Below are 27644 nucleotides of genomic sequence, written 5' to 3' on the forward strand. Positions count from 1 at the left end.
AGGAAAATCAGCTCCAAAAGATGATGAAAAAACAATAACTGGGAAAAGTACTGTAGCTGTTCAGCAAAAAGAAATGCGAGCTACAGACATGACTTCCAGTAACCTAGAGGAAAGTATAAAGCAACTGCATATAGACCGGACTAAAATAAATGAAACGCTGATGGAGTATATCAACTCAAACAATAAAAGGCAGGAAAAAATGCAAGAAGCTTTAAACAGATAATCAGTTGAGATGATAATACTGCAAAACTCAGAGGTCAAAATGAAGAAAAGGCTGGCCAAATATGAGACTGCATAAGAAGAGAAGTTTCAAAAAGTAATAGAATTAAGAGGACAGAGCACATGTACCTAAGAAGCGGGAAGGAACAAAGTGTATTAATTTCATGAAAGCACAACGAAGCAACTGGACTGGTATTCCAAAACAGGAATTGTTAATTGAAAGGGCACATCATGTGAATGCTCCAAACCAGGCTATAAGAAAACAATCTAGACCTTTAACAGTAAAAAAATGCAATCTTAACAGCAGAAGGAGTTGACTCTGACAAAGTGGGAGACAGCAGAGTGTTTGTGGAGAATGACTACTCATTGTATACCAGGGAGAAGAGGAATACATTTATTCCATTATATAGGGAATGTTGAGAAGCAGGCATGAGATTCAAACTGCTGTACCAGCTAGCTTCAAAATAATTTTTCCTTGGAGGAACAAAATTTTTCAATGAAGTACATGCTAAGGAAGAAATACAAAAGTTTGTCCAACAACAAGTGAGCTATGAAACAGGAGGAGATTCTGCTTCTTGTTCTTTTGGTAATAAACACTACAGAAAGACTGTGCCAGTGAAACCTTTCCCAGTGCTTCAATGGAAAATGCTTGAAAAAGGGAAAAAAGCACACAAGTTGTCTAGAAGAATCGGGAGTGCACTGGAGATGAAGCAGAGACTGGGTTTGGGAGATGGAGATGAACAGGAATAGAAGAAGAACATCTGAAAATATTGGACTTTACTTGGACTAACCTGTAGGGTACTCTAAGGCATATGTCATTAATGTTCAGAAAAATACTTGGGAGAGAAGAGGAGGAGGGACAGTTAACTGCAAGTAAAACAACATTTTTCCTTAACAGTTATTACTTAAGTGCGGCATGATTTTCTCTGCATGTTATAAAGTTTTTTCAGTTATTTGCAAGGGTAATGGGGATACTAATGTAAATAGGTGCTTCTGTTTATTCCTTTTGTTTCTTTCTCCTTGTTCAGTTTTTTAAGAAATGTAGGCACGGTAATGTAAAAAGGATCTTGTTAAAAGAGCATGGCAAAAGAAAAATTAGTGTGCTTTTTCTCATCCTTGCATAGGGGAATGACTGGATTAGGGCTATTTGCATTATACAGTAACATGTTTTAACAGAAAGCAAGTAAATGAAAAAGAATATTGATTATAAGGCTTTTTTCTAGTAAACAGTCATGTATCAGTTTCTCATATCACTAGCAGACAATATGATAAAGAGAAATGGCTTGGAGAAAATATTTCCAAGTGTTTTCTCAGCTGGGACAGCTATAAAGATATGGCAAAACCAGACAGCACATAATAGAATCACAGGCTCTACCATGCATCTTAGCATGGATAATCTTTCTTTCTGTTTAGCATGTGTCTGTGAGTCTGTAACTTTTGTTCCTGTTGGGGTGTGTGTGGGGGGTAAAATTTCAATATCTGAAAATGTACATAGTTGTGTGTGTTATTAAGTTATTAGGTTTTAGGGGGTATTGTGTGTGTGCGTGTGCATGTGTGTGTGTGCGTGTGTGTACTTTTATTTGAGGGTTTTCAGTAAATCAAAAAGTTCTGCAAGATGTGACATAGGCTCAAATGGAGATAACACGAAACAATTGTAAAAAAGAATAACCTGCCAAACAGTGCATGCACGTAACACAAAAGCTGGAACTAGACATTTAACAAAAAAGCTGTTGTATATAAAAAGCGAGAACAATAATTTCTTAAGATTATAATTCTTTCTATAATGTCTTTAAATGTTAATGGTCTCACAGGTAAATACAAAGAAAGTAGTGAACTATATTAAAATGTAGAGTGCAAATAGCTATGCTACAGGAGAGACACTTGGGAAAGAACTGAACATGTGAATTTGATAAAGAAAGGTTTTCATGACAGTTATTCAGCGGAATACCTGGGGCAAAGGAAAAGACGAATACTTATATTAATTGCAAGAGGAGTTCCAATAGCAACAGAAGTGGGAAAAAAAAGACAATAACGGTAGATTTGAAGTACTAAGGGGCTACTGGAAAGGGAGGAGGATTACACTGGTATGTAGTTATATTCCACCGAAAACCACTATAATAGAGCTAAAAAATTCTGGGAGAAATAATTAGCTTTCTGCAAGGAATATTACTTATAGGTGGGGACTGGAATTTGATTTGCAACAGTGAAGATGTGTCTGAGGGGTCCAGAAAGGGAACTATAACAAAGGAAGGTAATTTTTTTACGAAATTTATGAAACTATTTGACATGGAAGATGTGAATTCAGTACTAGGAATTCAGAGTGAATTTCCATATTATTCCCAAGTCCCCAAGATACAAAACTGGGCTAGACTAGGCAAAATTTAAATTTCACAGGAACATGTGCATTTAAATTAATGTCTCGATACGTACCCAATAACTATTTCAGATCATGGGCCAATAATAACTAAAATAAAAAAACAGGGTTTTGAAATAAAAATGAGACACTGGCGCTTTCCCACCTATCTGTTGAAAAGAGAGGAATTTAAGAAACGGATAGCAGAAATTATCTAGGAGCTATTACAGAAGATAGAAACTTCTACTGTAAATATAGCTAGGGAGTTGGATAAAAATTGAAGTGGAATTTAAAAATAGGGTGGAAATAGAAGAAAGAGAGAGATAGTTAAGAAATAAAGTACAGTTGTGTACGCTTACCATAAATGTAGATGTTCGAGTGTATTCACTGTTGCAGTCATCACATTTGGGTTATCTGCTTGCAGTAGCCCTCAGTCAGCCCGATTATCAAAGTCTTGGGTCCTGCTTTGGTTGCTGTCTCATCTTCCACGATGTCAGGTAGTCAGGGGTATAAAGCATGCAGTTGACGCCATTGTATCAGTTTTTCTTGCCCCATATGTCAGGTGCCCCTCCCAATGGGAAGCAATTAAATATATATATATATGCAAGGTTATACCTCCAACAAAAAAGCAAATACACCAAAAAGCTTTTAAAGCATAGTAAAGGAGAATAGAGGTATAGCCAAAAGAAGTCAGGGGGCTGGAGTGAGGGTAACCAGGACTGCAACAGTGAATAAACTCAAACATCTACATTTATGGTAAGTGTACACAACTGTACTATGTTCTTCATGTTTCACTGTTGCAGTCATCACATTTGGGTAGATTCCCAAAGCTAAGGATGGGAGGAGGAATTTAGATAGCATTAGGACCAGCTATAAGGCCCTGCAAGACTGCAGTGGCAAAGACAGCTCTGGATTTAGAGAAAATTGGCAAATGGTAATGCTTGGTGAAAGTATGTACAGAACTCCTGGTAGGGACACCTCTGAGAAAGGCTGTAGAGGTAGATGCAGCCCTGGTTGAGTGTGGCCTTATCCACTTTGGGATAGGTTTTCCATGGTGCTTATAGCAGAAATTAATGCAATGGCCTATCCATTTAGAAATGGTTTGCTTTGAAATGGCCTTTCCCTCTGCCCCTGCAGCAAATGCCACCAGCAGTTCAGATTTCCTTTGAGGTTTAGTCCTGTCCAAGTAAAATCTAAGCTGTCTGTGCACATCTAAGGAGTGCAGTATCCATTCCCCTTTGTTCTGTGGATTAGAAAAGAAGGTTGGCAAATGAATGGACTGATTAAGAGCCAAACTGGATACTAACTTGGGCATGAAGGAGGGATTGGTCCTGAGGGGCACCCTGTCCGCATGAAAGATGATGAAAGGCTCCACTGCCATAAGGCCCTGTAATTCAGATACCCTTCTTGCTGAAGTGATTGCTAAAAGGAAGGCTGTTTTCCAAGAAAGGAATTTTAACTCTGCACTTGCAGCTGGCTCAAAAGGAGGTAGAGTGAGTTTTTCCAATACAAAGTTTAGGTCCCAGGCAGGAGTTGGGGCTCTCCTGGGTGGTCTTAAGTTTTTGGCCCCTCTGAGGAATAGCTTGAGCAGTGGATGAGAGAATAGGGGTGGTTCTGTGTTGTAATGAGCTGAAATGGCTGAGGCATGAATTTTGATGGAGAAAAAAGAAAGGCCCTTGTGAAGCATCTCAGTTAAGTATTGAAGAATCTGAGGTAAACTGGGCGCTGCTGTGCCCATCCCTTGAGTTTGGTTCCAGGCACAGAATCTTTTCCATTTTTCAGCATAAGATTTTCTAGTACTAGGCCTCCTTGCCTCCAAAATGACATCCAACACTTGTTTACTGAGGGATGGTAACGGAGAGATTAGGCAATTAACCAGGCTGCCAAATTCAGGGTTTGAAGCTGAGGATGCAGAATCTGGTTCTCCTGCTGTGACAACAGGGTAGGGGTCTAAAGCAGGTGCCATGGAGCCAGCTGTGACAACAGGGTAGGGGTCTAAAGCAGGTGCCATGGAGCCAGCAGTGACACACTGCGCAAGAGGGGGTACCAGTGTTGGCGTGGCCAGTCTGGTGCAATCAGTATCGTCCTTGGTTTGTCCTGTTTGATCTTTAGTAGTACTTTGGAGAGGAGATGCAGAGGAGGAAAGGCATAAACTGATTTTTTCCAGCTGAAGGACAAGGCATCCACTTTCCAAGCTTGTTTGTGGGGAGTCCTTGTGCAGAATTTGTCCAATTGGTAGTTTTGGGGGGAGGCAAACAGGTCTATATCCGGGCTCCCCCCATCTGTTTATCAACATGTTGAAAATCTTTGTTTCCAGTTTCCACTCGTGTGGGTCCATGAGATTTCTGCTTAGTTCGTCTGCCAGTGTATTTAGTTTTCCTGGCAGGAATTGACCCTGTAGATGCACTTGGAAGCTCAAGGCTCTGTTCCACAGAGCCATGGCTAATCTGCAGAAGGGGTATGAATGGGTACCTCCCCTGCTTGTTTATGTACTACATAACAGTGGTGTTGTCCGTCTTTACCATTAATTGTCCTGGAAGAATGTGGTCCTTGAAGGCTGTTAGAGCATTCTGTACAGCTAACATTTCTTTCTGACTGATATGCAGGTGCATTTGACATGGGTTCCATTTGACCTGAATGCACTTCCCTGCCAGGTGAGCCCCCCCATGCATAGTCTGATGTGTCTGTTAGGGTTTGGGTGGCAGGGGGTAAAGTGAATGATAGTCCCGTGTTTTGGTGGCAGGCCTCTGCCCACCAAAGGAACTCTAACTGTAGGCAAGGTATGATAGGAATCATTGCTTCTAGATCCTGAGAATGTTGACACCAGAGGCTTTTTAGATGCCATTGTAGTTTCCTCATAAGCAGTCTTGCATATGGAAGTAGTAGAATGCAGGAGGCCATGAACCCCAAGGCTTGCAGTATTTGCCTTGCAAATAGCAGGTTTTTTGTGGCCATTAGGTTTGAAGTAAGTTGTCAAATGAATTTGTTTCTCTGGCGTGAGGAAAGCCATCTGGAAAGTTGTGTTCAAGCTTGCTCCCAGGAATATAATTTGTTGACAGGGTACCAGATGTGATTTCTTTTCATTTATGGTGTACCCCAGACAAATTAGCACCTTTTGTACAAATGCCAGATGAGTCAAAAGTATGTCCTGGCTTTCTGCCTGAATTAGACAATTGTCCAGGTATGGGTATATTTGAATATTTCTTTGCCTGCAAAATGCAATGACTGGAGCTAGGCACTTTGTGAATACCCTGGGTACAACAGATAAACCAAAGGGCAGTGCAGAGAACTGATAGTGCATGTAGCCTGCTTTGAAGCATAGGTATCTTCTGCAAGATTCCCTGATTGGGATGTGCAGGTAGGCTTCCTTTAAATCCAGCGTTTCCAACCAGGCATCTTTGCCTAGCATAGGAAGCAACTGGTGAAGAGTTAGCATCTTGACTTTTGGGATCACTAAAAAGGTGTTTTGTACAGAAAGGTCCAGGATAGGATGCCAAGATTTGTCTTTTCTGGGTACCACGAAATGTCTTGAATAGAAACCTTGCCCCTTTTCCTCTTCTGGTACAGTTTGAATAGCCCTTATGCTTAAGAGAGAGAGAGTACTTGCTTTTGAGCCTCTGCCCACTGATTTGGGGATAGATCTGGCCAACTGTTTGGGGTTGGTAACGTGTGGAAGTGAAATCTGTATCCTTGGGAAACTATATTTAAAACCCATTTGTCCTGGGTAACAAGTTCCCAGTTTTTTGCCTGCAGGGCAATCTTTCCCCCTAAAGGAGCAGTCAGTTGAGAAGTGCTTGGAAGTTTTAAAGTTAAGTCATTGAGACAGCTTACCATAGGGGGAGTCTTACTACTCCCTGATTTGGAAGAGGGAGCCCCCTACTGTGCGTACCCTGGGACTGAAGCCTGGGTGTTCTGCTGGTTATGGGTTTGGACAGAGAAGGCCTGGAAGAGGCAGGAAAGGACAAATTCTTAGAGGGCCAATGCCTACTAAATCTTGGAGGCTGTACTTGCAGGAAATCTTTAACAGTTTACATAGATTTAGCTTTTTCCTCCGTCGTTTTAAGTACTACTACTGCTTTGTTGCCATACAGGCGGTCCTGATTTAAGGGAGCATCCAGCAATTTAGCTTTAACATGATCTGGCAAGGATTGCTCCTTAAGCCAAGCATGCCTTCTACGTACAGACCCAGTGACAGCAGCCCTGCAAGATGCCTCTAGTGAATCCAAACCACATTGCAAAGTATGTTTTCCAACCTGTTCAGCAGAATGCATTATATCCTGTAAATCCTTATTTCAGCACGGACAGGAATCAAAAGTAATTTTCTGTTTAAGCAATCTAACAATATGCTGCTGCTACTTTAACATATGAAACTGTCAGTTTAAGGCCCTAAATGGCCAAGGTTGCAGAAGTGTATACCTTCTTACTCCATCTATCCAGCGCCATGGAATCTCTATCAGAGGGGGTAGGGACTTTTGGCAGAAGTAGCCTTAATGCCCTTGGGTCCCTGTGAAATGGTCTCAAGATCTGCAGTAGGATTTTTAAAAAGGAACTTGTGAGAGTCAGGAACCCTGTAACATCTATCAGGTTTTCTGGGAGCAGGAGGTAAAGAGTCAGGGGCCAAGCTAGATTCTGAAAAGGCATCATCAACAATGTCTAGTACAGGAGGGATAGCTAAAGGCCTGTGTTGGGGCAGGAGTAAGAAATCCCTAAGCCTCTTTTTAGAATCGGAGTAATCCTGCCTTTCCCAATGAAAATGCTCCCTAAGAGTATGCAAGGTTTCACCAAAAGAGAAATCCTCTGGGGGGGAAGCAGAGGGAATAGAGACCTCTGCATAAGAATCTTCATAGGTAGATAAGGGTAAATCCTGATCATCAGAGGAAACAGAAATTTCAGAATCCTGATCAAAAGTATCATAAGCAAATTCAGTCCTAGGTCTCTTAGAGGAGGACGGTTAGCTTCCCCTGATTAAAGTAATTAGGTCTTCAGCCATTCTTATAATTTGTTTTTTAGGCATAGAGGCCTGACTATGCAGTCTAGGCGTCAGTTTTCTAGGCATGGTTCGAGTTTTAGGCCTTAAAGAAGAAGATGGCATCAGTTTAATATGCAAGTCAGTAGGCCTGAATACATCCTCAGAAGCCGGTGCCTGCACAGCAGCTCCGGACCCATCCAAGGTAGAGACATCCGCAGGCTCCACAGTTGAAGCATCTCGCAGCATACCGGACTCCAAATGGGTCTCAGTAGAGGCCTGCGAATCTGAAGTAGTGGGTATCAGGGGCTGCAAAAGCGCCTCACTGAGTACCAGCGAACTGGCAACTAGCTTAGGAGAAGCGTCGTCAGCAGCTTTGGACCTAGGCGGCCTGTCTCTGTCTTTATCTTTGCGTTTTTCAGAATTGGATAGTCTGGTGGCTTACCGAAGACATACTTAGATAACTGAACAGAGTACCAAGATATTTAGAAGCGTAAATATACAGACAACGAATAGTTCGTTGTTTAAATAAGACACAAAACCGACAGCGAAGTACATCGTGGTCAGGGCCTAGGCAAGGAATACAGTTGTTGTTGTTGTGTCTTTTGGCTTTAGGGGTCACCACAGCGGAACTCCGGTCTGCTAATGACTGGCAGTTGATTTTTACGTGCCGAGTTGCCAGCCCTGACGCACAACCTTCAACGAAGGTACGCCCATTCACGAATGTTTCCACGCAGAAGAAGCTCTAGCTGAGATTCGAACCGGACAGTGTCTTACTGTGAGGCGACAATGCTACCGCAGCACCACCACCACGGTAGGCAAGGAATACAGTACGAAAGAAAATCTTTATGAGGTATTTGCTTTCCATAAGAAATACAATTATTGACTTTTACTGACATCGGTTTAGAGCAAGGAAAAGTTTCCCCAACAGGGTACTTAGTTTTAGTTGAAGACTTCGGTTCTGAAATTCAAAAACGAAAATTTCAGGAGTTGGCCGACCGGCACTTGCGAACTGCTTCTGCTTCGGGCACCGCACAGCAAGAAAGACTGATGTAATGGCGTCGGCTGCATGCTTTATACCCCTGACTACCTGATGTCAGGGAAGATGAGACAGCAACTGACACAGGACCCAAGACTTTGATAATTAGGCCGACTGAGGGCTACTGCAAGCAGATAACCCAAATGTGATGACTGCAACATTGAAACACGAAGAACATTAACAATTATTTAGAGGGACTAACAAATATTAGAAGTATTGCAAAATAGGGAAAACCTCACAGAACAAGTACAGGAGCAACTACAGAATGCTAATCAGAAAATAAAGGATTACCCTCGATAATATGCATGAGTTTAGAAAGATTGCTGTTAAGCAACCTTTTCTTGATAACTCTAGAGCACAAAACCTTTTAGCACAACAACAACTCAGGCAACAGAAAGTAGAAATGGCTGTCAACAAACTTAGAGAGCCTATAACAAGGAAGATGACAAGGGATCCTGTAGAAGTATTCGAAATATTTCAGAAATTTAATGAAAGTACAAACCAGAGAAATATGGAAATCAAGAGAAGGTACAAATGGAAATGTTTATGGAAAAATTAAATATGCCAAGGCTACAGGTAGCGGAGGCTAAATTACTAACAGGATAGGAGGAGATGAGAAAAAAATGGTGATGTATAACCAATCCACAGGAAAGTCTTCAGAAATAGATGGTAGTCCTGTGGAAGTTTGGAAACTAAGAGGGGAAAAAACTGATAAAGATCTGAAAGGCTTTCTTTAACAGTATTTTAAGAGAAGTACTAACATCTTAGAAGAAAACGGTAGTAGCTGTGATACCTAAAGAGGGTAAAGATCCATCATATCCAGCTTCATACAGGCCCATTTCAATACTAAATCATGATTATAAAGTGTTTATGTTTACAATGGCTAAAAGAATAGTAAAAGTAACGCCAAAACTGATAGATATGGATCAGTGTGGTTTTGTGGAAGGGAGGCAAACATTTGACAACATAAATAGAACAGTGATGATCCTGAGGGAAGCAGAAGGTAAGAAAACACACCTGTTGCTGGTGGGTCTTGATGCAGAGAAAACATTTAACAGAGTAATCTGGGATTTTATATGCAGAGTAATGGACGCATTTGCAATCCCTGATAAAATTACAAGGTTGATTAAGAGAATATATGAAGGATCAGAGGTGAAAATTAAAGTGGGTGAGGTCCTCTCTCATAACCTTAGCTTGAACAGAAGAACCAGGCAGGGGTGTCCTCTCTCCTCTTTGTTATTTACATTATATTTAGAACCACTGGCAAAGAAAATAAAGGACTCAAATTCAAGGATATAACTGGTAAAGTAATCAAGAAAAGCTAGTTCTATTTGCAGATGACATTATTTTACACCTGACAAAACCAGAAAGGGACATTACAGTGCTGTGGAACATACTGAGACATTTCAAACCTTTTTGGGATACAAAATTAATGAAGCTAAAACAAAAGCAATAGCAGTAAATTATGTACCCAAAAACAAATTGGTTCAGCAATATCCATATTTATGGGAACATGATAAAATGAAGTACTTAGAAGCACGGATTAAAAATGATACCTGTGTAGAAGCATGGATTAAAAATGATACCCGTGTAGCAGCTATGGATATGTGGGAAGAAACTAAACAAAAGATAATACAAAAACATATGTGGAAAGAAACTAAACAAAAGATAATACAAAAACTGAGAAAATGGAAACTCTTGTTATATGGATATCAATAGTAAGATACAAGCAGTTAAAATGTTTTTAGTCCCTTTAGTCTTATACACACTGGTCAAGCATATTTTACTAACCAGACGAGAAGTTGTGGATAACAATTAATAAAAAGCTGAAGGATTTTATCTGGGAGGGGAAGATGGCAAGAGTCAAGTGGGATAAACTTATTCTTCCAATAGAACAGGGCGGATTGGGATTACTCGAGTTGAAGGGGTATTCACTGAAACACAGTTGCAGCTCCTATACACTGCATAAGCAGAAAACTAATTCAAGGTGGAAACAGATGATGAAATGGGGGGAGCTCAAGTAACAGAGAGAGACTGGGATTTTGGATGCAGACCTTTAAGGAGTAGAACAATAATCATAAAGAATATTATACTCATGAAGTAGCGGAAGGTCTTCTAAGAATTAAGCCAACACGGGAATGGAGGAAGTAGATTCTCCCAACAGGGATGAATGCAATTGGGGATACAGACAATAAGCAAGAGGAGGCGGGGATATATTGGAGAAAACTGGCAAAGGAACAAAGGCATTGGGAACAAATAACTAGAGAGGGAATGATAACAGAATAGGAAGATGCCAAGAACTTATTTGGATGCAGGTTAGAGAGATTGATAGAGTATAGGCAAAGAGAAATAAATAGGGGGGGGGTCCTAAATGAAAGACCAGCACTGGTAGAGTTTTTAGTAGAATCTGGAACAGAAGTTGCCTTTAAGAAAGAAATACTTTGTACAGCATATAAAATATTGCGTGATAACTATAAGAATCAATTAGAGGAGGTTAGAAAGGATTGGGAACAAAGATTAAATAAGCAATTCACAAAGAAATAAACAATGGGGGGATACATGTATGTCTCCCAAATATGCAGTAAAATCTAGAAGATTTACGATCTTTGCCTGAAGTGTTTACATACAGTGGATATAAAACGTTTACACACCCCTGTTAAAATACCAGTTTTTTGAGATATAAAAAAATGAGACCACAATAAATTTCAAAGCTTTTTCCACCTTTAATGTGACCTAGAACCTGTACAATTCAACTGAAGAACATACAAATCTGTTAGAAGAAAAAATATAAAAACGAAAAAATGTACAATAAGCTGGTTGCATATGTGTGCACACCTTTAAACTAATACTTTGTTGAAGCACGTTTTGATTTAATTACAGCTTTCAGTCTTCTTGGGTAGGAGTCTATCAGCATGGCACATCTTGACTTGGCAATATTTGTCCACTCTTCCTTGCAAAAGTGCTTCAAATCTGTCAGATTGCAAGGGCATCTCTTGTGCACAGCCCTCTTCAGGTCATCTCACAGATTTTCTATTGGATTCAGGTCTGTGCTCTGGTTGGGCCATTCCAAAATTTTTTTCTGGTGAAGCCATTCTTTTGTTGATTTGCATGTATGCTTGAGGTCATTTTCATGTTGAAAGGTGAAATTCCTCTTGATCTTCAGCTTTCTAGCAGACGCCTGAAGGTTTTGGGTCAAAAGTAACTAGTATCTGGAACTGTTCATAATTCCCTCGACCTTGACTAAGGCCCCAGTTCCAGCTGAAGAAAAGCAACCCCAAAGCATGACACTGCCACCACCATGCTTCAACGTGGGGACGGTGTTCTTCTGGTGATGCTTGGTGGTGTTTTTGCGCCAAACGTACCATTTGGAATGGTGGCCAAAAATTTCAACCTTGGTCTCATCAGACCATGACACATTTTCCACATGCTTTTGGGAGACTATGTATTGTTTTCCAAATTTTAACCGGGCCTGGATGATTTTCTGTGTAAGGAAATGCTTCTGTCTTGCAACCCTACCCCACAGCCCAGACATATGTAGAATACGGGAGATTGTTGTCACATGTAGTACACAACCAGTACTTGCCAGAAATTCCTGCAGCTCCTTCAGTGTTGCTGTAGGTCTCATGCCGGCCTCCCTGATTAATTTTCGTCTTGTCTTTTCATCAATTTTAGGGGGACATCCAGTTCTTTTCATCAATTTTAGGGGGACATCCAGTTCTTTGCAACATCACTGTTGTCCCATATTTTCTCCACTTTTTGATGACTGTCTTCACTGTGTTCCATGGTATATCCAATGCTGTGGAAATGTGGAAATGTTTTTGTACCCTTCTCTTGACGGACACATTTCAACAATGAGATCCCTTCAATGCTTTGTAAGCTCTCTGCGAACCATGGCTTTTGCTGTAGCAGGCAACTTGAGTAAATGTCAGGAAAATCCTACTAGGACAGCTGAACTTTATTTGGGGTTAATCAATCAGAGTCTCTTTAATGGACAGCAGGTCTGTACCAAGATGACTGAATGCTGTAATTAAATCAAAATGTGCTTCAACAAAGTATTAGTTTAAGGGTGTGCACACTTATGCAACCAGCTTATTATAAGTTTTTTATTTTTCATATTTTTTCCCTAACAGATTTATTTTTCAATTGAATTGTACAGGTTATAGGTCACATTAAAGGTGGGAAAAGTTTTGAAATGATTTATTGTGGTTTCATTTTTTTACGTCGCCAAAAGTCTGGTATTTTAACAGGGGTGTGTAAATTTTTTATATCCATTGTAGGTATTTTTATATCCCAAGCAGACTGCAAAGAATTTTTCCTCAGGTAGACAGCAAATGCTGGAGTGTGATAGGGAAGAAAGAGGTAACTGGGAACATATTTTCTGGAAGTGTAATAAGTTGACAGACTTTTAAAGATTCCCTGCAGACTGCTCTGTCAGAGATGCTGGGTTAGCTAATTGGAGTAACTGGAGAAATGATGTTTTTGAGCTATGATACAGAATCGGAATTGCCTAGACATAATTAGACTCAGCAAGGCCTTACTATGATGACTGCCAAAATAGCAATTACTAGAAAATGGAAATCAAAGTCTAAACTAACTTTACTAGAAGTAGCAAAGATATAACCAGAGATAAAACAACCGGAACTGGGACTTCAGAAAAGGGTAGGAGCAAATTATATAGGAAAAATGAGAAATGTGGGATCAGTACACGCATAGGAGGAATGAGGTTTAAAAGAAGGCAGGATTTGAATGTGAGTGATGTGATGGTTGACTGACAATGACTGGATATGGTAAAAGTGGTATATAACGTCTGCACCTACAGTTGTGTTGGCACTGTTTGGAATGTATAATGTTCGCAATTGAGATTGTCTCACTATGGTTTATATAAATGTAACATTGCCTATGTCATACATCATAATTGAATAAAGAGGTTTCGTGTTTAAAAAAAAAACGCTTTGAAGAATATTTGCAAGATCAGTTCTCAATGCAAAAAAAAAAAACATTTGATATATATACACATAACTAATTGTCACTATTCTCACTGCACATTTTAGAAGACAAAGTCCAGCTGCTGTTAGTAACAGCTGCTCCCCAAGCTTAAGAGTCCCAGGTTCTGCATTTCCTGTGTGGTTAAGAATTCAAATGTAAAGTTTCCCTGTTTGCACAATTACTGAAGTGGGAGGAAGGCTTCAATCCAAGTAATGTAATTCTTGACAAAAGAATTAAGCTCTGCCAATGTGCACAAGCAGCAGCAGAAGCAGTTTCAGTTTCCAAGGCTTTAGACAACTGCAAGTTTCAGAAAGCCTGTCAACAATCCCTCCCCCCACCTCCCTCTTGAACTCTTAACAAGTTTTATTTATTTAGATATAACAACAAAGAACTAGAACTTGAGAGCATACCTCTCAATCACTTAGGGCAAAAAATCTGGACAAAGCCTGTCCGACATAATTGGGGGGGGGGGGGGGCACTTTATATATTGCTCTTAGGTTCATAGGTTCATACTAGGCTATCTGCCCTAGGGCATTTATAAGCCTAGCCAGAATGTGTTTGGCTTTCGCCACCCATTTTAAATTTATTTTGCTATGCCCTTTTTCAACGTTCGTATACTGTGCCTCTGTCTAACAGTGACACAGAAGTGATACCCGGGGTAAACCTACGCTCTCCCATCCACTCATCAAGATTCCTCTTGAAGAGAGTCAATGAGGGACTCTGCCTAACCTGGACTGGGATTTTATTCCAGAGTGAAGGGAGCCTCTGGGTTATGAATCTGTCCCTCCAGCATGTCCTATTTATTTCAGTGCTGAGGTTCAAGTCTCTCGAGCGCGTAGCTCGATGGGATTTGGATTTTCTGAGGTGCAGCATGTCCATTAATTCCGGGTTGGACATGGCTTTATACGTCAGGCACAGATCGCCTCTGAACAGGCGGTATGCCACTGAGTAGAGTTGGAGTTTCTTTAACCGGGCAGCATATGGCATCTGTTTGAGCCCTTTGATCCTCTTGGTGAGGTAATTTTGGGGTCTTTCCAGTTGCTGCAGGTGTCTGGTAAGGTACATCCCAAATGGGGCATTGTACTGAACTATGGGCCTGATGAGGGATGAGTAAAGAGGCACGATGACCTCCCCTGATCTAGATGTGAATCCCTTCATGATTAGGTGGGCTATATAAAATGTTTTTCTAACCACTTTGGCCACGTGGTTGTCAAATGAGAGATTGCTATCAACTTGGGTCCCCAGGTCCCTAATTATTTCTTCTGTACTTAATGGATTACCACCTATGTGGTAATTTGTGGGCACTTTGTTTTGCCAAAGGGATGACTATACACTTTTGGCATTTAGCTTGAGGCCATGGCTCTGGCACCAGTTGTCTGTTTCTATGAGGCCCTTTTGGAGGATGCTTGTGTCGGCTGGAGAGTCGATTATGGCCCAGTTTGCAGTCATCTGCGAACTTGGTCAGCCACAGTCCTTCCGTGTTGGCCTGTACCTCCGAGAAATATATACCGAACAAGAGAGGTCCCAGGACTGAGCCTTGTGGGACACCACTTGTAACTGGTTTGGAGTCTGACATGGCTCCAGCAATTCTAACCATGTGGGTTCTGTCCTTGAGCCAGTTTGCAATCCATCTAGTGACATAGGGGTTTATATTTAAGCTGGTGAGCTTATCTATAATGCCAGAGTGGGGTATTGTATCGAAGGCTTTTGCGAGGTCCAGGTAGGCTGTGTGGACCACCTTCCCCTCGTCAATGGCCTTGGTGACTGTTTCAAAGAAATCAACCAGGTTTAAGAGACAGGATTTGCCCTTAACAAAGCCGAACTGGGTAGGATCCAGTGTCTGTAGGTCCCCAATATCTTTATTTATGAGGTCCATGATGATCCTTTCCATAGCTTTGCAGACCAAGCTAGTCAGGCTTATGGGGCGATAGTTTCCAGGATCCGTTGAGGCACCACCTTTATGGAGAGGGACCACTGTTGCTGTATGCCACTCTTTGGGCACATATCCTGTAGTAAGGCTGAGAGTGAACAGTAGTTTTATGTTTGGGTTTAGCTCTTCTTGGAGTTCATGTAGGACGCAGCCCGGGACACCATCTGGTCCCATTGATGCTGTGTTTTTTGCTTTGGAGAGGGCGGCTCTTACCTGAGCATCTGAGATGTCAGGGGGGCAGCACTCTGCTGGGAAAGATATTTGCCCTTTTGGTGGGGGGGGGGGAGAAGTTTGCACTGAACCTGTCAGCTAGGATGTTGGCAATGTCTGTGGGTTCGGTGTATTTTTTGTCATTTTGGACTAATTCTGAGCACATCTGGGGATTACCACCCAGGTTCCTAACATAACTAAAGAAAGCCTTGTGATTATCCTTAGTGTCCTGTGCAATTTTCTCTCGAAGCTGGCCTTAGACAATTTTATGAGTGCCCGTAGTTTTTTGCTAATACTGATCAGTGATGCCTTCCCTTTTTGGGAGTTTGCTCTATCATTTAGTAGCTTCCTCCTTCTATTGTATAGTTTGTTTATGGCTGGGGTCCACCAGACAGGACGTCTGCCTTTGGAGGATTGGGTCTTGGTTTTATTTGGGATCGCATGATCCATGCATTCCTGAAGGTGTTCATAGAATGCGTTTATAAAAGATTCTGCTGTCTGGGCCATATTTTCCACAGGCCCGGGGGCTTTGACGGATTCCACCTTGGTTTTGAGGAGTGTGAAATTTGCTTTAGAGAAGTTTTTCACTGTGGTTTTATGGGCAGGGGGTGGGGTCGGGATGTGAATATCAGTGAGATTAGTTTATGGTCTGATCTTACCAGTGAGGGATACACTTCTGGTCTGGAGCATAGAGTCCCCATGTTGGTGATGATCAGGTCCAGTATGTTTTCCCCTCTTGTGGGAGAGGTAACAAGTTGTTCCATAACATTTGAGTTTATAAATTCTAGGAACCTTTGGGCTAGGGTGTTGGAGCTAGAGTAATGCTCCCAGTCTATGTTTGGGTAGTTGAAGTCGCCCAATATAATGGTGTTTGGAGAGACCTTCATATTTTCCAGTGTTCTCAGGAAGGCCGAGTGGGGTTCCTGGGTTTGGGAGGGTGGTCTGTAGCAGGCTATAAACTGGAAGGCAGTTTTACCCACTGTTAGTTGCACATGGATAGTCTCTGATGCTTCGTGCTTTGCCACCAACCTGGAGGTGTGGGTATCTTTGATGAATATCGATACTCCCCCTCCTTTTGTGGTTCGGTCCAAGTTTTGGGGCTGAAAAGCATGGTATGAGGTATAACCTGGTAGTGCTGGGGTGCTCTCAAGAGCCCTGAACCAGGTTTCTGTTACTGCACAGATATCGATGTTCTCCATGCTAAGGAGAGTTTTGAGTGCGTGCATCTTGAGGTTTAGACTTCTGGCGTTGAGTAGCATTACTCAGTTTCTTATCCCTTGTGATACCTATGGAGGTGGGTTTGTCTTTTGAGCCTTGCCTAAAAAAGGCACTATGGGGGTAGCAAGAGCCTTTGCCAATATCCGAAGCCCAGGGTGACAGGTGCAAGCCGTCCCTAGCGAAGCATCGTGGCTTGTCGAGCATACCATCCCAAGCTGACAGGCATTGGATCCCCTTTGAATGACACCAGTACTTAAGCCAATTGTTGAAATTGATCATCTTGTCTTCATATTGTGGCATCATTCTTGGTGAGGGTAAGATGCTACTCAAGGTCAGGGTCATACCGGCCTGGGCTACATGCTCAGAGAGCTCCTCTATGTCTCTTTTCATGTAGTCCAGGGAGGTACGTCTCAGGTCATTCACACCAGCATGGACAATGACTGAGTCATATTTGTACTTGCATTGGAGTGACCTGAGTGCTTGTGTTATGTGGCGGATCCTAGCACCCGACAGGCTGCTCACCGTGACCCTCTCCTTGTTCAGCCTGGTGAGAGGGACGTCAGTGTGCCTGATGATAGAGTCACCTATTACAAGTGTATCAGGTGTGTTGTTTAGTCTTAAGGGCTGTGACTGTTCGGCACACTGGCTTTGCGAGATATTTGTTGCACGTGTTTTGTTTTGGGGTAGCGGTTGCTTGGGTGTCTGCCTTGGAGGTCTCTGCTGCTTAGGCAGCTCTTTATTTAGAGCCTCAGAGTATGTTTTTGTGTGATTATGTGTTTGGTTTGCTGTCGTGGTAGGTCTATGTGAGACTGGAATTGTAGTGAGTGTGGTTTCCTTCTCCTGACTGGTTATGCCAGTACTGAGTTGAGAGAGCTTAGCCTCCAGTTTGGCTATATGGTTGCATCTCTCACATGTGTTGGAATTTGTTGGGAGGAGGAGAGGGTTGTCTGTGTACATGAGGCCGTTGTAACATTGCCTCAAGATTCCCAGATTCACCAGCTGGACCGGAGGAGATTGACAACTGACCTTTGGACATGCTAGAATAATATTGGAAATTCCTTTATAATTGAAAACAAGGGCCAGTGGGGAGTGAGGGTGTAGTGCTTTTAATTTTTAGTGCTGACTTATATAATTGCTTTAGTGAGCAAGTGCCAGGTAACTTAAGTGCAATGTGTTACTGGTAACTTAAATGCAAAAACGACAAACAGTAACTTTCTTTCAAGTGAAACAAGGAAATAAGTACAGTAAGCAATGCAGATGTCACTAGTGATCCACAGAAGCTGAGAAGCCGTATTAGGTGGAATTAGCGTTCCAGGAAATAACAAGCAAACAAACAACAAGCATATAAACAAAGCTAGATTCAGCAGGCCTGGATCTAGTCTATGCTACAGCAAACAAGGTGTACCAATTTCAGTAAGATACAGTTCAAATATTCAGGCACTATAAACCTTTAACCAGAAATTCCCAGCTCAGAAGGGCAGAGTCCAGCCTCTTCTCCCACAAGAGTGCAGACCACGAACCTTCTTAATGTAAAATAACTGGCCTGAAGCCCAAGTGCTTAAACCAGAACTAATACACTTTAAGAATAACAGACACTGGGCTCTCAATCAGCAGTTCCCAACTTAGAAGGATGAAAGTTACCTGTCCTGCCACCACAGTGCATGCCACAAACCTTCCTAATGTAAAACTGGTCTGAAGCCCAAGTGCTTAATCCAAAAGACTTAGAATGATAGCTACACTTTAATCAAGTTACTACCAAGCAGTAATAAATACAATTGAATACTTTAGAGAATGCCTGGATTAGTGCTCAAGTTACACAAACAAAGCTAGATCCAGCAGGCCCGAATCCAGTCTATGCCACAGCAAACAAGGCGCACCAACTTCAGTAAGAAGCAGTTCAGATATGCATGCACTATAAGCCTTTAACCAGAAATTCCCAGCTCAGAAGGGCGGAGTCCAGCCTCTCCTCCCACAAGAGTGCAGACCACAAACCCTCTTAATGTAAAATAACTGGCCTGAAAGCCCAAGTGCTTAAACCAGAATTCATACACTTTTAGAACAACAGACACTGAGCCCTCAATCAGCACTTCCCAACCCAGAAGGATGTAAGCTACCTGTTCTGCCACTACAGTGCAGACCACAAACCCTCTCAGTGCAAAACAACTGGTCCGAAGCCCAAGTGTTTAAACCAAAAAGCTTAGAATGAGTTACACCAAGCAGTAATAAATACAATTGAGTACTTTTAAGATGAGGCAAAAGTAAAATAAAGTAGGTAGAAACACAAGTACAGTAAAAGCAGATGAAATTTTTTTTTCTGAACAAGTGCTGAGATCAAAGAAACAGATTTGAGTGCTGAAACTAGAAAACTGGCTAGTTATAAGAAAAAAAACTAAGCTAGAAGGCTTCCCTCCAACACAGAAGGGCTTGGGAGCTCAGAAGCCTACAGATAGTCTATACCACTTAACAGGAAAGGCAGGAAACAAGCTTAGATTTTTTTTTTCTGTTTCCCAGATGCTCTCTTTGCACACAGTAGGAGTGCCTGAAATCAGAATATGAGCTCACTGCACTCAGTTGAGTGAGCAAATGAAATGGGCCCAGAAGGAGTATCCAAACACAAATTTACAAGAGGGGCGGGCAGTTTCAAGGCCACTAAGATTAACACCAAAACCAAATCAAAAACAGGGAGGGTGGGTGGGACTAACTGAAGAGCAGAGTCAAAACCTCCAGTTCAGTTAATATTCCTGCAACACAGTTAAAATCAATTTAAATACTGTATTTTTTGAAAAAAAAAAGTGCAGATAAAGGTACTTAAATTCTCTTATACGTCCAGTTGAATACAGCTAGTTTTTAGCCGGCCAAAGTGGAGGTTTTTAAGCAGAAAATATTTCACACTGTACCACTTAAATAGGCAAGGACAGGAAATCAAAGAATGTGGCTACCCCCACACCTGTAATTACTAGCAAATAATAAAATTCAGCAAACACTGACTAACTTCCAGTTCAGTTAATATTCCTGCAACACAGTTAAAATCAATTTAAATACTGTATTTTTGAAAAAAAAGTGCAGATAAAGGTACTTAAATTCTCTTATCGTCCAGTTGAATACAGCTAGTTCTTAGCGGCCAAAGTTGAGGTTTTTAAGCAGAAAATATTTCACACTGTACCACTTAAATAGGCAAGGACAGGAAATCAAAGAATGTGGCTATCCCCACACCTGTAATTACTAGCAAATAATAAAATTCAGCAAACACTGACTAACTTCCAGTTCAGTTGATATTCCTGCAACACAGTTAAAATCAATTTAAATACTGTATTTTTTGAAAACAAAGTGCAGATAAAGGTACTTAAATTCTCTTATACGTCCAGTTGAATACAGCTAGTTCTTAGCCGGCCAAAGCGGAGGTTTTTAAGCAGAAAATATTTCACACTGTACCATTTAAATAGGCAAGGACAGGAAATCAAAGAATGTGGCTACCCCCACACCTGTAATTACTAGCAAATAATAAAATTCAGCAAACACTAACTAACTTCCAGTTCAGTTAATATTCCTGCAACACAGTTAAAATCAATTGAAATACTGTATTGTTTGAAAATAAAAGTGCAGATAAAGGTACTTAAATTCTCTTATATGTCCAGTTGAATACAGCTAGTTCTTAGCCGGCCAAAGCTGAGGTTTTATAAACTTAGAACGTTGTTAGAATAACAGGGTTTGTGTTGGCATGCATTTTCTGAAAGATATGAAGAGTGAAACTCAAATACTTCATTCATTACTTGGTGATTTTAATCCTTAGACCATCCCAGTGATTTGTCAAAAAAAATATTTTTATGAGGAACAGATCAAAAATATAAGGCAAAAATATGTACAGTTGAGAGGTATGCTTGGGAGTTAAAGATGCATTGCGTATTAAGCTATCAAGACCTTGTCTTCACAGACCATCTGCATTTGTTTGCATTACTGGCTCCATTCAAATGCTGGACTGTCATATTGTAGGACTGCAATCCCAAACTCCAGCTAAGAACATCATCATTTTGATCACTTGTTCTATGCAACAATTTTAAGAGATTATGACCTGTGACTACTATGAATTTTCTGCCTTATAGACTGGGATCTTGAGAAAACTTTCATCCCTAACTATCCTCTGTGATGCCAGTGCACTGGCTCAGTAATCAAGGAGCCTCAATCCTCATTACTAACACCAGTGAGGGACGTGCACATTGGGAGGATGACAGGTACACACACAGTAAAGCACAATTTCCCTTAAGAGCACACAGGGATCACAGTCAGTCTGGGACTGGTTTCTCCCTCTCTCTCCGATCCCCCATAAGACTCCCCACTGGCACAGCTATAGGGTTAAGATCTCAGCAAAGTGGTCAAGCCAAAATCTCCAGCACCCTCTCTGTCCAACCAGTGCTTTGTGTCCCTGCCCAAATAGCTGACACACATGCACACACTTGGAGATCTGATTTATATACAAACACACACACACTCCTGGAGAAGGCAGGCAAAAGTTCACTAGCTATGCCCCCTTCTGCCCAGACTATAAGGTAGTACCAGCTATCACCAACCACTCATCAGCTACTATAAAGGCCCTTGCCAAAGGGTGCCCGACCTTACTGTGTAATGTTACTATTATCCAAATGGTAAGTGTGACGAAGACTTGAAGGCTATTTAGGAATAGCTTGTACAGTATCACCAAATGCATATGCAAGTACTTGGAGAGCTTAAATATCTCTACACAAAACCAGCCACAATTAATAGGTTTAAATATATTTAACAATAAAAGCACAAGACCATGCTCATTAATTCAACACAGTGACAACAGAGTTCAGAATCACAATAAATATTTTAAAACATTGCAGAACAGTCTCACATAAATACAGAAAACATCTAGACTACTCTTGCTATACTCCTCTCTCTGAGAGATACTATGGCCTAAATGTCTTACTTACAGAGCCAGGCAGATATAGATGAGAAGTGCTGAAGAGATGTTTACAAGTCCAGAACAAAATACAAAATGCACAGACCTTCTCTCTGTGACAGTTCTTAAATTAATAATACACATTACTGCTGGGTCATCTCAGATTACATTGTTCTTGTCACCTCTGCCCTTAGTTTCCAGGCTAACAAGAATTTAAAAATGAACATGTCTCTGTTAAAAATACTTATCTCTGAGAAGTTTGTCTGGAAATTGGAATCATAAAATTGTTAAATACTTTTATCCTTGAAACCTATAATTATCTCTGTTTCAAACAATACAAAGGAACTCTAGCTGTAGATAGTGTTTCTTAGCTGAGATTAACTTTATACACGTCATAAAACTCATTACTTATTTTCTTAGAGTTTGCAAAAACGCTATGTTCCAATTTCTACTATGAAAACATGCATTTGCACAGGCATATAGTCCATATACATTTCTGCTCTTTTCCAGCAGAGTGCATTGTGGTTACATTTCTGAAGCTCAGCACATAACACAGTTTAATCATAACATATACTTGTTTTACATTTGTAAGGCAAGCCTGTGGATGGGCGGCCACGGTGGTGCAGTGGTTAGCATTGCCGCCTCACAGCAAGAGGTTCCCCGGTTCGATCCTCGGCTGGGGTGCCTTCTGTGCGGAGTCTGCATGTCCTCCCTGTGGTCGCGTGGGTTTCCTCGGTGCTCGGTTTCCTCCCACATCCCAAAGACATGCTGCAGGTGGATTGGACACTCTAAATTGGCCCTAGGTGTGAGTGTGCCTTCTGTGGAAGGTTCGGGCTGGCAACTCGACACCGTAAAACTCCTCTGCCATTCAATGTGCGGACAAGGCGATCCGCTGTGGCGACCCCTAACCGGGAAAAAGCCGAAAGAAGAAGAAGAAGGCAAGCCTGTGGATCTTATTAATATTTACAAACATAGGATTATTTACAACATTCTAGCTGGCTGGCGGCCTTCACAATTCTCCCCCCCTTGAAAATCTAAGCTAGTTTTTCAAGTGACCCTTGAGAAACATTGCTTGAGAGACTTGAGCTTATCTGGGAATACCTTAACCCATTCCCTGTCTTAACAGCCTGCATTGGCATTGCTAACCCCACTGTGATGCTGCACTGTCATATCATATGCTTGTAACCCTAGGCTCCACCTTAGCAACTTGACATTTTGCTACCTTGCTCAATGTAACCATGTTAGGGCACTGTGATCAGTAACTACAGTGAATTTTCTTCCATACAGATAAGGCTGAAGTTTCTACAGTGCCCATACTATGGCTAGACATTCCTTTTCTACAGCTGCATAGCATTCCTCCCTGGGTTGGAGCCTACAATGGAGATAAACCACTGGGTGCTCTTCTCCCTCTGAAGAAATCTGGCTAAGTTCAGCCCCCACCCCATGGTTTTGAAGCGTCCATCTGCACAACAATTTATTTTCTGTAATCTGGACTGGCTAACACAGGGGGTCCTCCCAAAGCTCCTTTAAGCTACTGGAATGCCTGCTCACGTGCTGGGGTCCACACTACCTTATCTGGCCTGTTTTTCCTTGTCAGGACCTTGAGGGGAGCATCTATGGTACTATGACTGAGGGCGAACTTTCTGTAGTACCCTGCTGTCTCTAATAATGCCCTTACCTGCTTTCTAGTAACAGCTGCATGTCATGCCTGAATGGCTTCCACTTTGGCAGGTTCTGGCCTGATCTTACCACTCCCCACTCTATGTCCTAGGTAGAAGATCTCTGCCATATCCACCTGACATTTGTTGGGCTTAATGTTTAACCCTGCCCACTGTAGTCTGTCCAGCAACTCCCTGACATACTGAAGGTGCTCTTGCCAGGAATGGCTGTAGATGGCAATATCATCTAGGAAAGCAAGGGCAAAATCTCCTGTTAGGACATGATCTACCAGCCTCTGGAAAGATGCTGGAGCATTTTTCATCCCAAAGGGCATCTTTGTGAACTCATACAAGCCAAAAGGAGTCACAAAGGCTGACCTCTCTCTAGTAGTGGGAGTCAAGGGCACCTGCCAGTAACCCTTGGTAGGATCAATGGTAGTAAGATACTTAGCCCCACCCAGCTGCTCTAGGGCTTCATCTGTTCTAGGCTTGGGGTAAGCATCTGACTCTGTGTGACTATTTAATTTCCTGTAGTCCACACAGAACCTGGTGCTGCCATCCTTCTTTGGCACCAGCACCACTGAGGAGGCCCAGAGACTGCTGGACTCCTGAATTACCCCTAGTTCCAACATTTCCTGTATCTCCTCCCTCAGAGTCTGTTTGATTCTCTCAGGCACCCTATAAGGGGTCTGCCTAACAGGCATTTGGGGTCCTCTATCCACATGGTGCTGCACCAGGTGGGTGCACCCTGGTTTCCCAGTGAACATGTCCCCAAACTCCTGTAACACAGCTCAGATTTCTCAAACTTGGGTAGGAGATAGTTGCTGGAACATGGCTACCCCTTCCACTGAAGAGGTCTGTCCGAGCCTCACTGAGGAGATCAGTCACAGATCCCCCTCAGACTCTTCCTGCAATCCACTGCAAATAATTAGCACAAGGGCCTCGCTATCACAGTAAGGTTTCATCATGTTAACATGGTACAATTTGTGCCCCTGCCTCCTGCCTAGCAATTCTATCATGTAGTTAACATCACTGACCTTCCTTACCACCTTGTTGGGTCCCTCCCAAGCTGCCCGCAGCTTGTTGTGCCCGACAGGAATGAGAACCATTACTTGCTGCCCTACACCATACTCTCTAGCTCGAGCATTCCTGTCATATCAGACCTTTTTCTGCTGTTGGGCTTCTGCCAGGTTCTCCTGTGCCAAGCCCACAAATTCCCTGAGCTTTGTCTTGAGGTTTAGGCCATATGCTACAACAGACTCCTTGTAGAATTCACACTCACCCTCCCCACTCATCTCAAATTAAATCTAGAGGCCCCCTCACCCTATGCTCATACAGCAACCCAAAAGGTGAAAGAACTGTGGATTCCTGGGAAACCACTCTGTAAGCAAACAACGGATTGGGCAAATATTTGTCCCAGTCCCTCTTAAACTGGTCTGCAAATGCCCATAGCATAGACTTGAGTGTAGAGGTTTAACCTCTAAACAAGACTATTAGTCTGGGGATGGTAGTGGGTTGTCTTTACGTGCTTCACTCCACAATACTTCCACAAACAAGTCAGCAGGTCTGACATGAAACTGGCACCTCTGTCAGTCAGTATTTCTTTTGGGGAACCTACCCTGCTGAAAATCTCTAACAAAGCATTTGCCACCTTTTCTTCCTCAATGGAGGACAGTGCCACTCCCTCAGGGTACCTGGTAGCAGAATCTACTACCAATAGGATATACTTTTTCCCTGTAGAACTTTGGGTACTCAGAGGCCTCATAATATCCATAGCTACCCTCTGAAATGGCTCCTCAATCCGAGGCAAAGGCATCAACGGAGCTTTCACCTTGTCTCCTGCCTTGCCTACCTTTTGGCACTGCTCATAAGTCCTGCACTGTTACATCTCTGTAAATCCCAGGCCAATAGAAGTCCTGTATAATACGGCTATTTGTACATTTTATGCCTATATGACCTGCAAAGGGAATATCATGGGCTATGGCTAGAAGTGCCAGATGGTAGGCTCTGGGCACTACCAAGTGCTGTATTCTCTCACCTTCTAGCCCTCCCTCAGGGGTCCACTCTCAATACAGTAACCCTTTGTCCCAGTGTACAGATTCCCCTTCCCTTGCAAATCAGGCGCCTCACTAGCAACCTCTCTCAGGCCTTGTAATGTAGGGTCTGCGAGCTGAGCCTGTCTCAGCTCTTTCTTTGTAACCTTTCCAAGCTCCCCTTCCACAGGAAGTCTGGTATCCTCGGAGAGCGGTGCCTCACTGTCAGCCTGGGTACTACTACTCACCTCTGCCCTTACAGTCACTCTGTCCAAGGGAACATCAGTACCCACAAGCAGCTGTGGTCCACCTTCAGTCTCACTGCTACAGGGTAGCTCCTTCCCTGAAGTAACCAATTCACCAGTGGGGCATCTGCAGGGATATCCTCAAACACAACTACTTGCTGGCTTCCTTTTCCACCCTCCCAGTCAAGGTGAACCCTAGTCAAAGGTATTTGGGATAAGGTCCCCCCTAAAGCTCTGACTGGAGTAGACTGTCCAGGCAAGTAGTGCTCCTCTGTAACCATTGCAGACTTCACAATGATTATGTCAGAGCTGTGACTCTCTTAGCAATGGTCTCTTTGCCATTCACTAAGATAGGATATAACCTCTTGTGGTAGTTTGGTTCCTTTGTTGTGTCGAGACAACCTACTGTTGGTATTTTGTCATCCTCACTTACTGGCTCTCCCACCTTTTGTTCCCCATCTTCCCCCCTTGGACATCCATATGCTGCATGGCCCCACCGGTTGAATTTAAAACATTTAACCCTAGGTCCTGGATGTGTACTTGGACTAGTGGCTTCCCCTGCTACTAGCAGATTCTGTTGGGGCAGTATGGGCTGCCCACCATGGGTTCCATTAGACCCATGAGCAGCACGGGTCCCTATTATTTTAGCAAATGCAATGAACTGCGAATGCTGTTTAGTCAAACATCATTCAGCGAAATGGAAAAATACCAAAAGCATGGAACAGCTACTGGACCATTTTTGGGACTTTGCCATTTCCTCCACTGCGGTGCAATCTCGGAGTTGGTATATTTAAGTAGGGGTGGTGTGGGGGACACAGCCCTTCACTTTATTTTACATTTCTATTTATTTTTTTTTACGGATCAGCAATTTTTTTTTCCTGGGAAAAGAAATCACTGATCCGTGTGTTAGACATTTTGGGTGTTCAGGGATTGTTTGTTGATTACATAGCGTTCGCAATTCAGTGCGTTCAGTTATATAATATAGACCTGAGCAGCACTGGGTGTCCCTTTCTCGTGCAGGGATGCCCTACTTGCTAGGTATAGGTCTCCCTTCTTCCCCAACTCATCTACAGTAAGGCATGGTCTATCAGCTAACCAGATCCTCATGTCCTCAGGCACAGTGCTATGGGCTTGTTCTCTCACCAAAACGTCTGCCAGCCCTTCAAAAGTGGTGACCTGTCATCCTTCTCACCCATCTATGAAAATAAGTGCTTAGTTCAGCAACATGTTCACACACACACTTTCATCTGCCTTTCGTCTACACTCACGAAACATTTTCCCTATAAACTTCTGATGTTAGCTTAAAGAATTCTAGCAAACAGTTCTTTACAACATTATAATTTACAAAGTCATTATCAGACAGTTTGGACAGAACAGTTACAGCTTTACCATGGAGTAAGGGGGTCAGGAACCATACCCAGAGCCCTTGGTCAACATTGTACTGTTTATATACCCTCTCAAACATATGAATGAAATTATCAAAATTATCTACCTCTGTAAATTGTCGAAGAAATGTACTGACCTTTTGTGCTTCTTGGGTTCGGTTACTCCCTTCCCCATTACCTCCATGACTCTGGCGAAGAGTCAGCATCTCCTTTTCATGTTGCCTCTGCCTCACCTTCTCCTCAGCTTCCAGATGTTTCAGTCTCTCTGCTGCTTCCATTTCCAAATGCTTGGCCTCCAACTCAAGTCTCTAACTCCAGATGGATTTTTAAGCCCTCTGTGAAAAGGTTGAGCTGTCCATTCTCTGAGAGTTGTGCATCTCCATGGCCAGTCTGAGAGTCCTCCTGGTTGCTATGTTCTGATGCAGCTGTGACTAAAGCTGCAATCGTGTCTGCTTTAGTCAGGTTTTCATGTACCAGTCCTTCA

At 42.3% G+C, this 27644-nt stretch overlaps 1 protein-coding gene across 1 annotated transcript in view; it reads right to left on the reverse strand.

Annotated features, from left to right (window-relative positions):
* STX16 (syntaxin 16) overlaps window positions 1-27644 on the reverse strand; it is a 379775-nt gene that overhangs the window by 301596 nt on the left and 50535 nt on the right. Inside the window, exons 3-4 of the mRNA XM_044089972.1 lie at window positions 27298-27305; window positions 6997-7022 (exon numbers count right to left, since the gene is read on the reverse strand). Coding sequence (XP_043945907.1) covers window positions 6997-7022; window positions 27298-27305 — 34 coding nt within the window. The remainder of the gene's footprint in view (window positions 1-6996; window positions 7023-27297; window positions 27306-27644) is intronic.

Source organism: Protopterus annectens, chromosome 12.part0 (genome assembly GCF_019279795.1).
Source record: "Protopterus annectens isolate FY-2018-M chromosome 12.part0, PAN1.0, whole genome shotgun sequence".
NCBI lineage: Eukaryota > Metazoa > Chordata > Ceratodontiformes > Protopteridae > Protopterus > Protopterus annectens.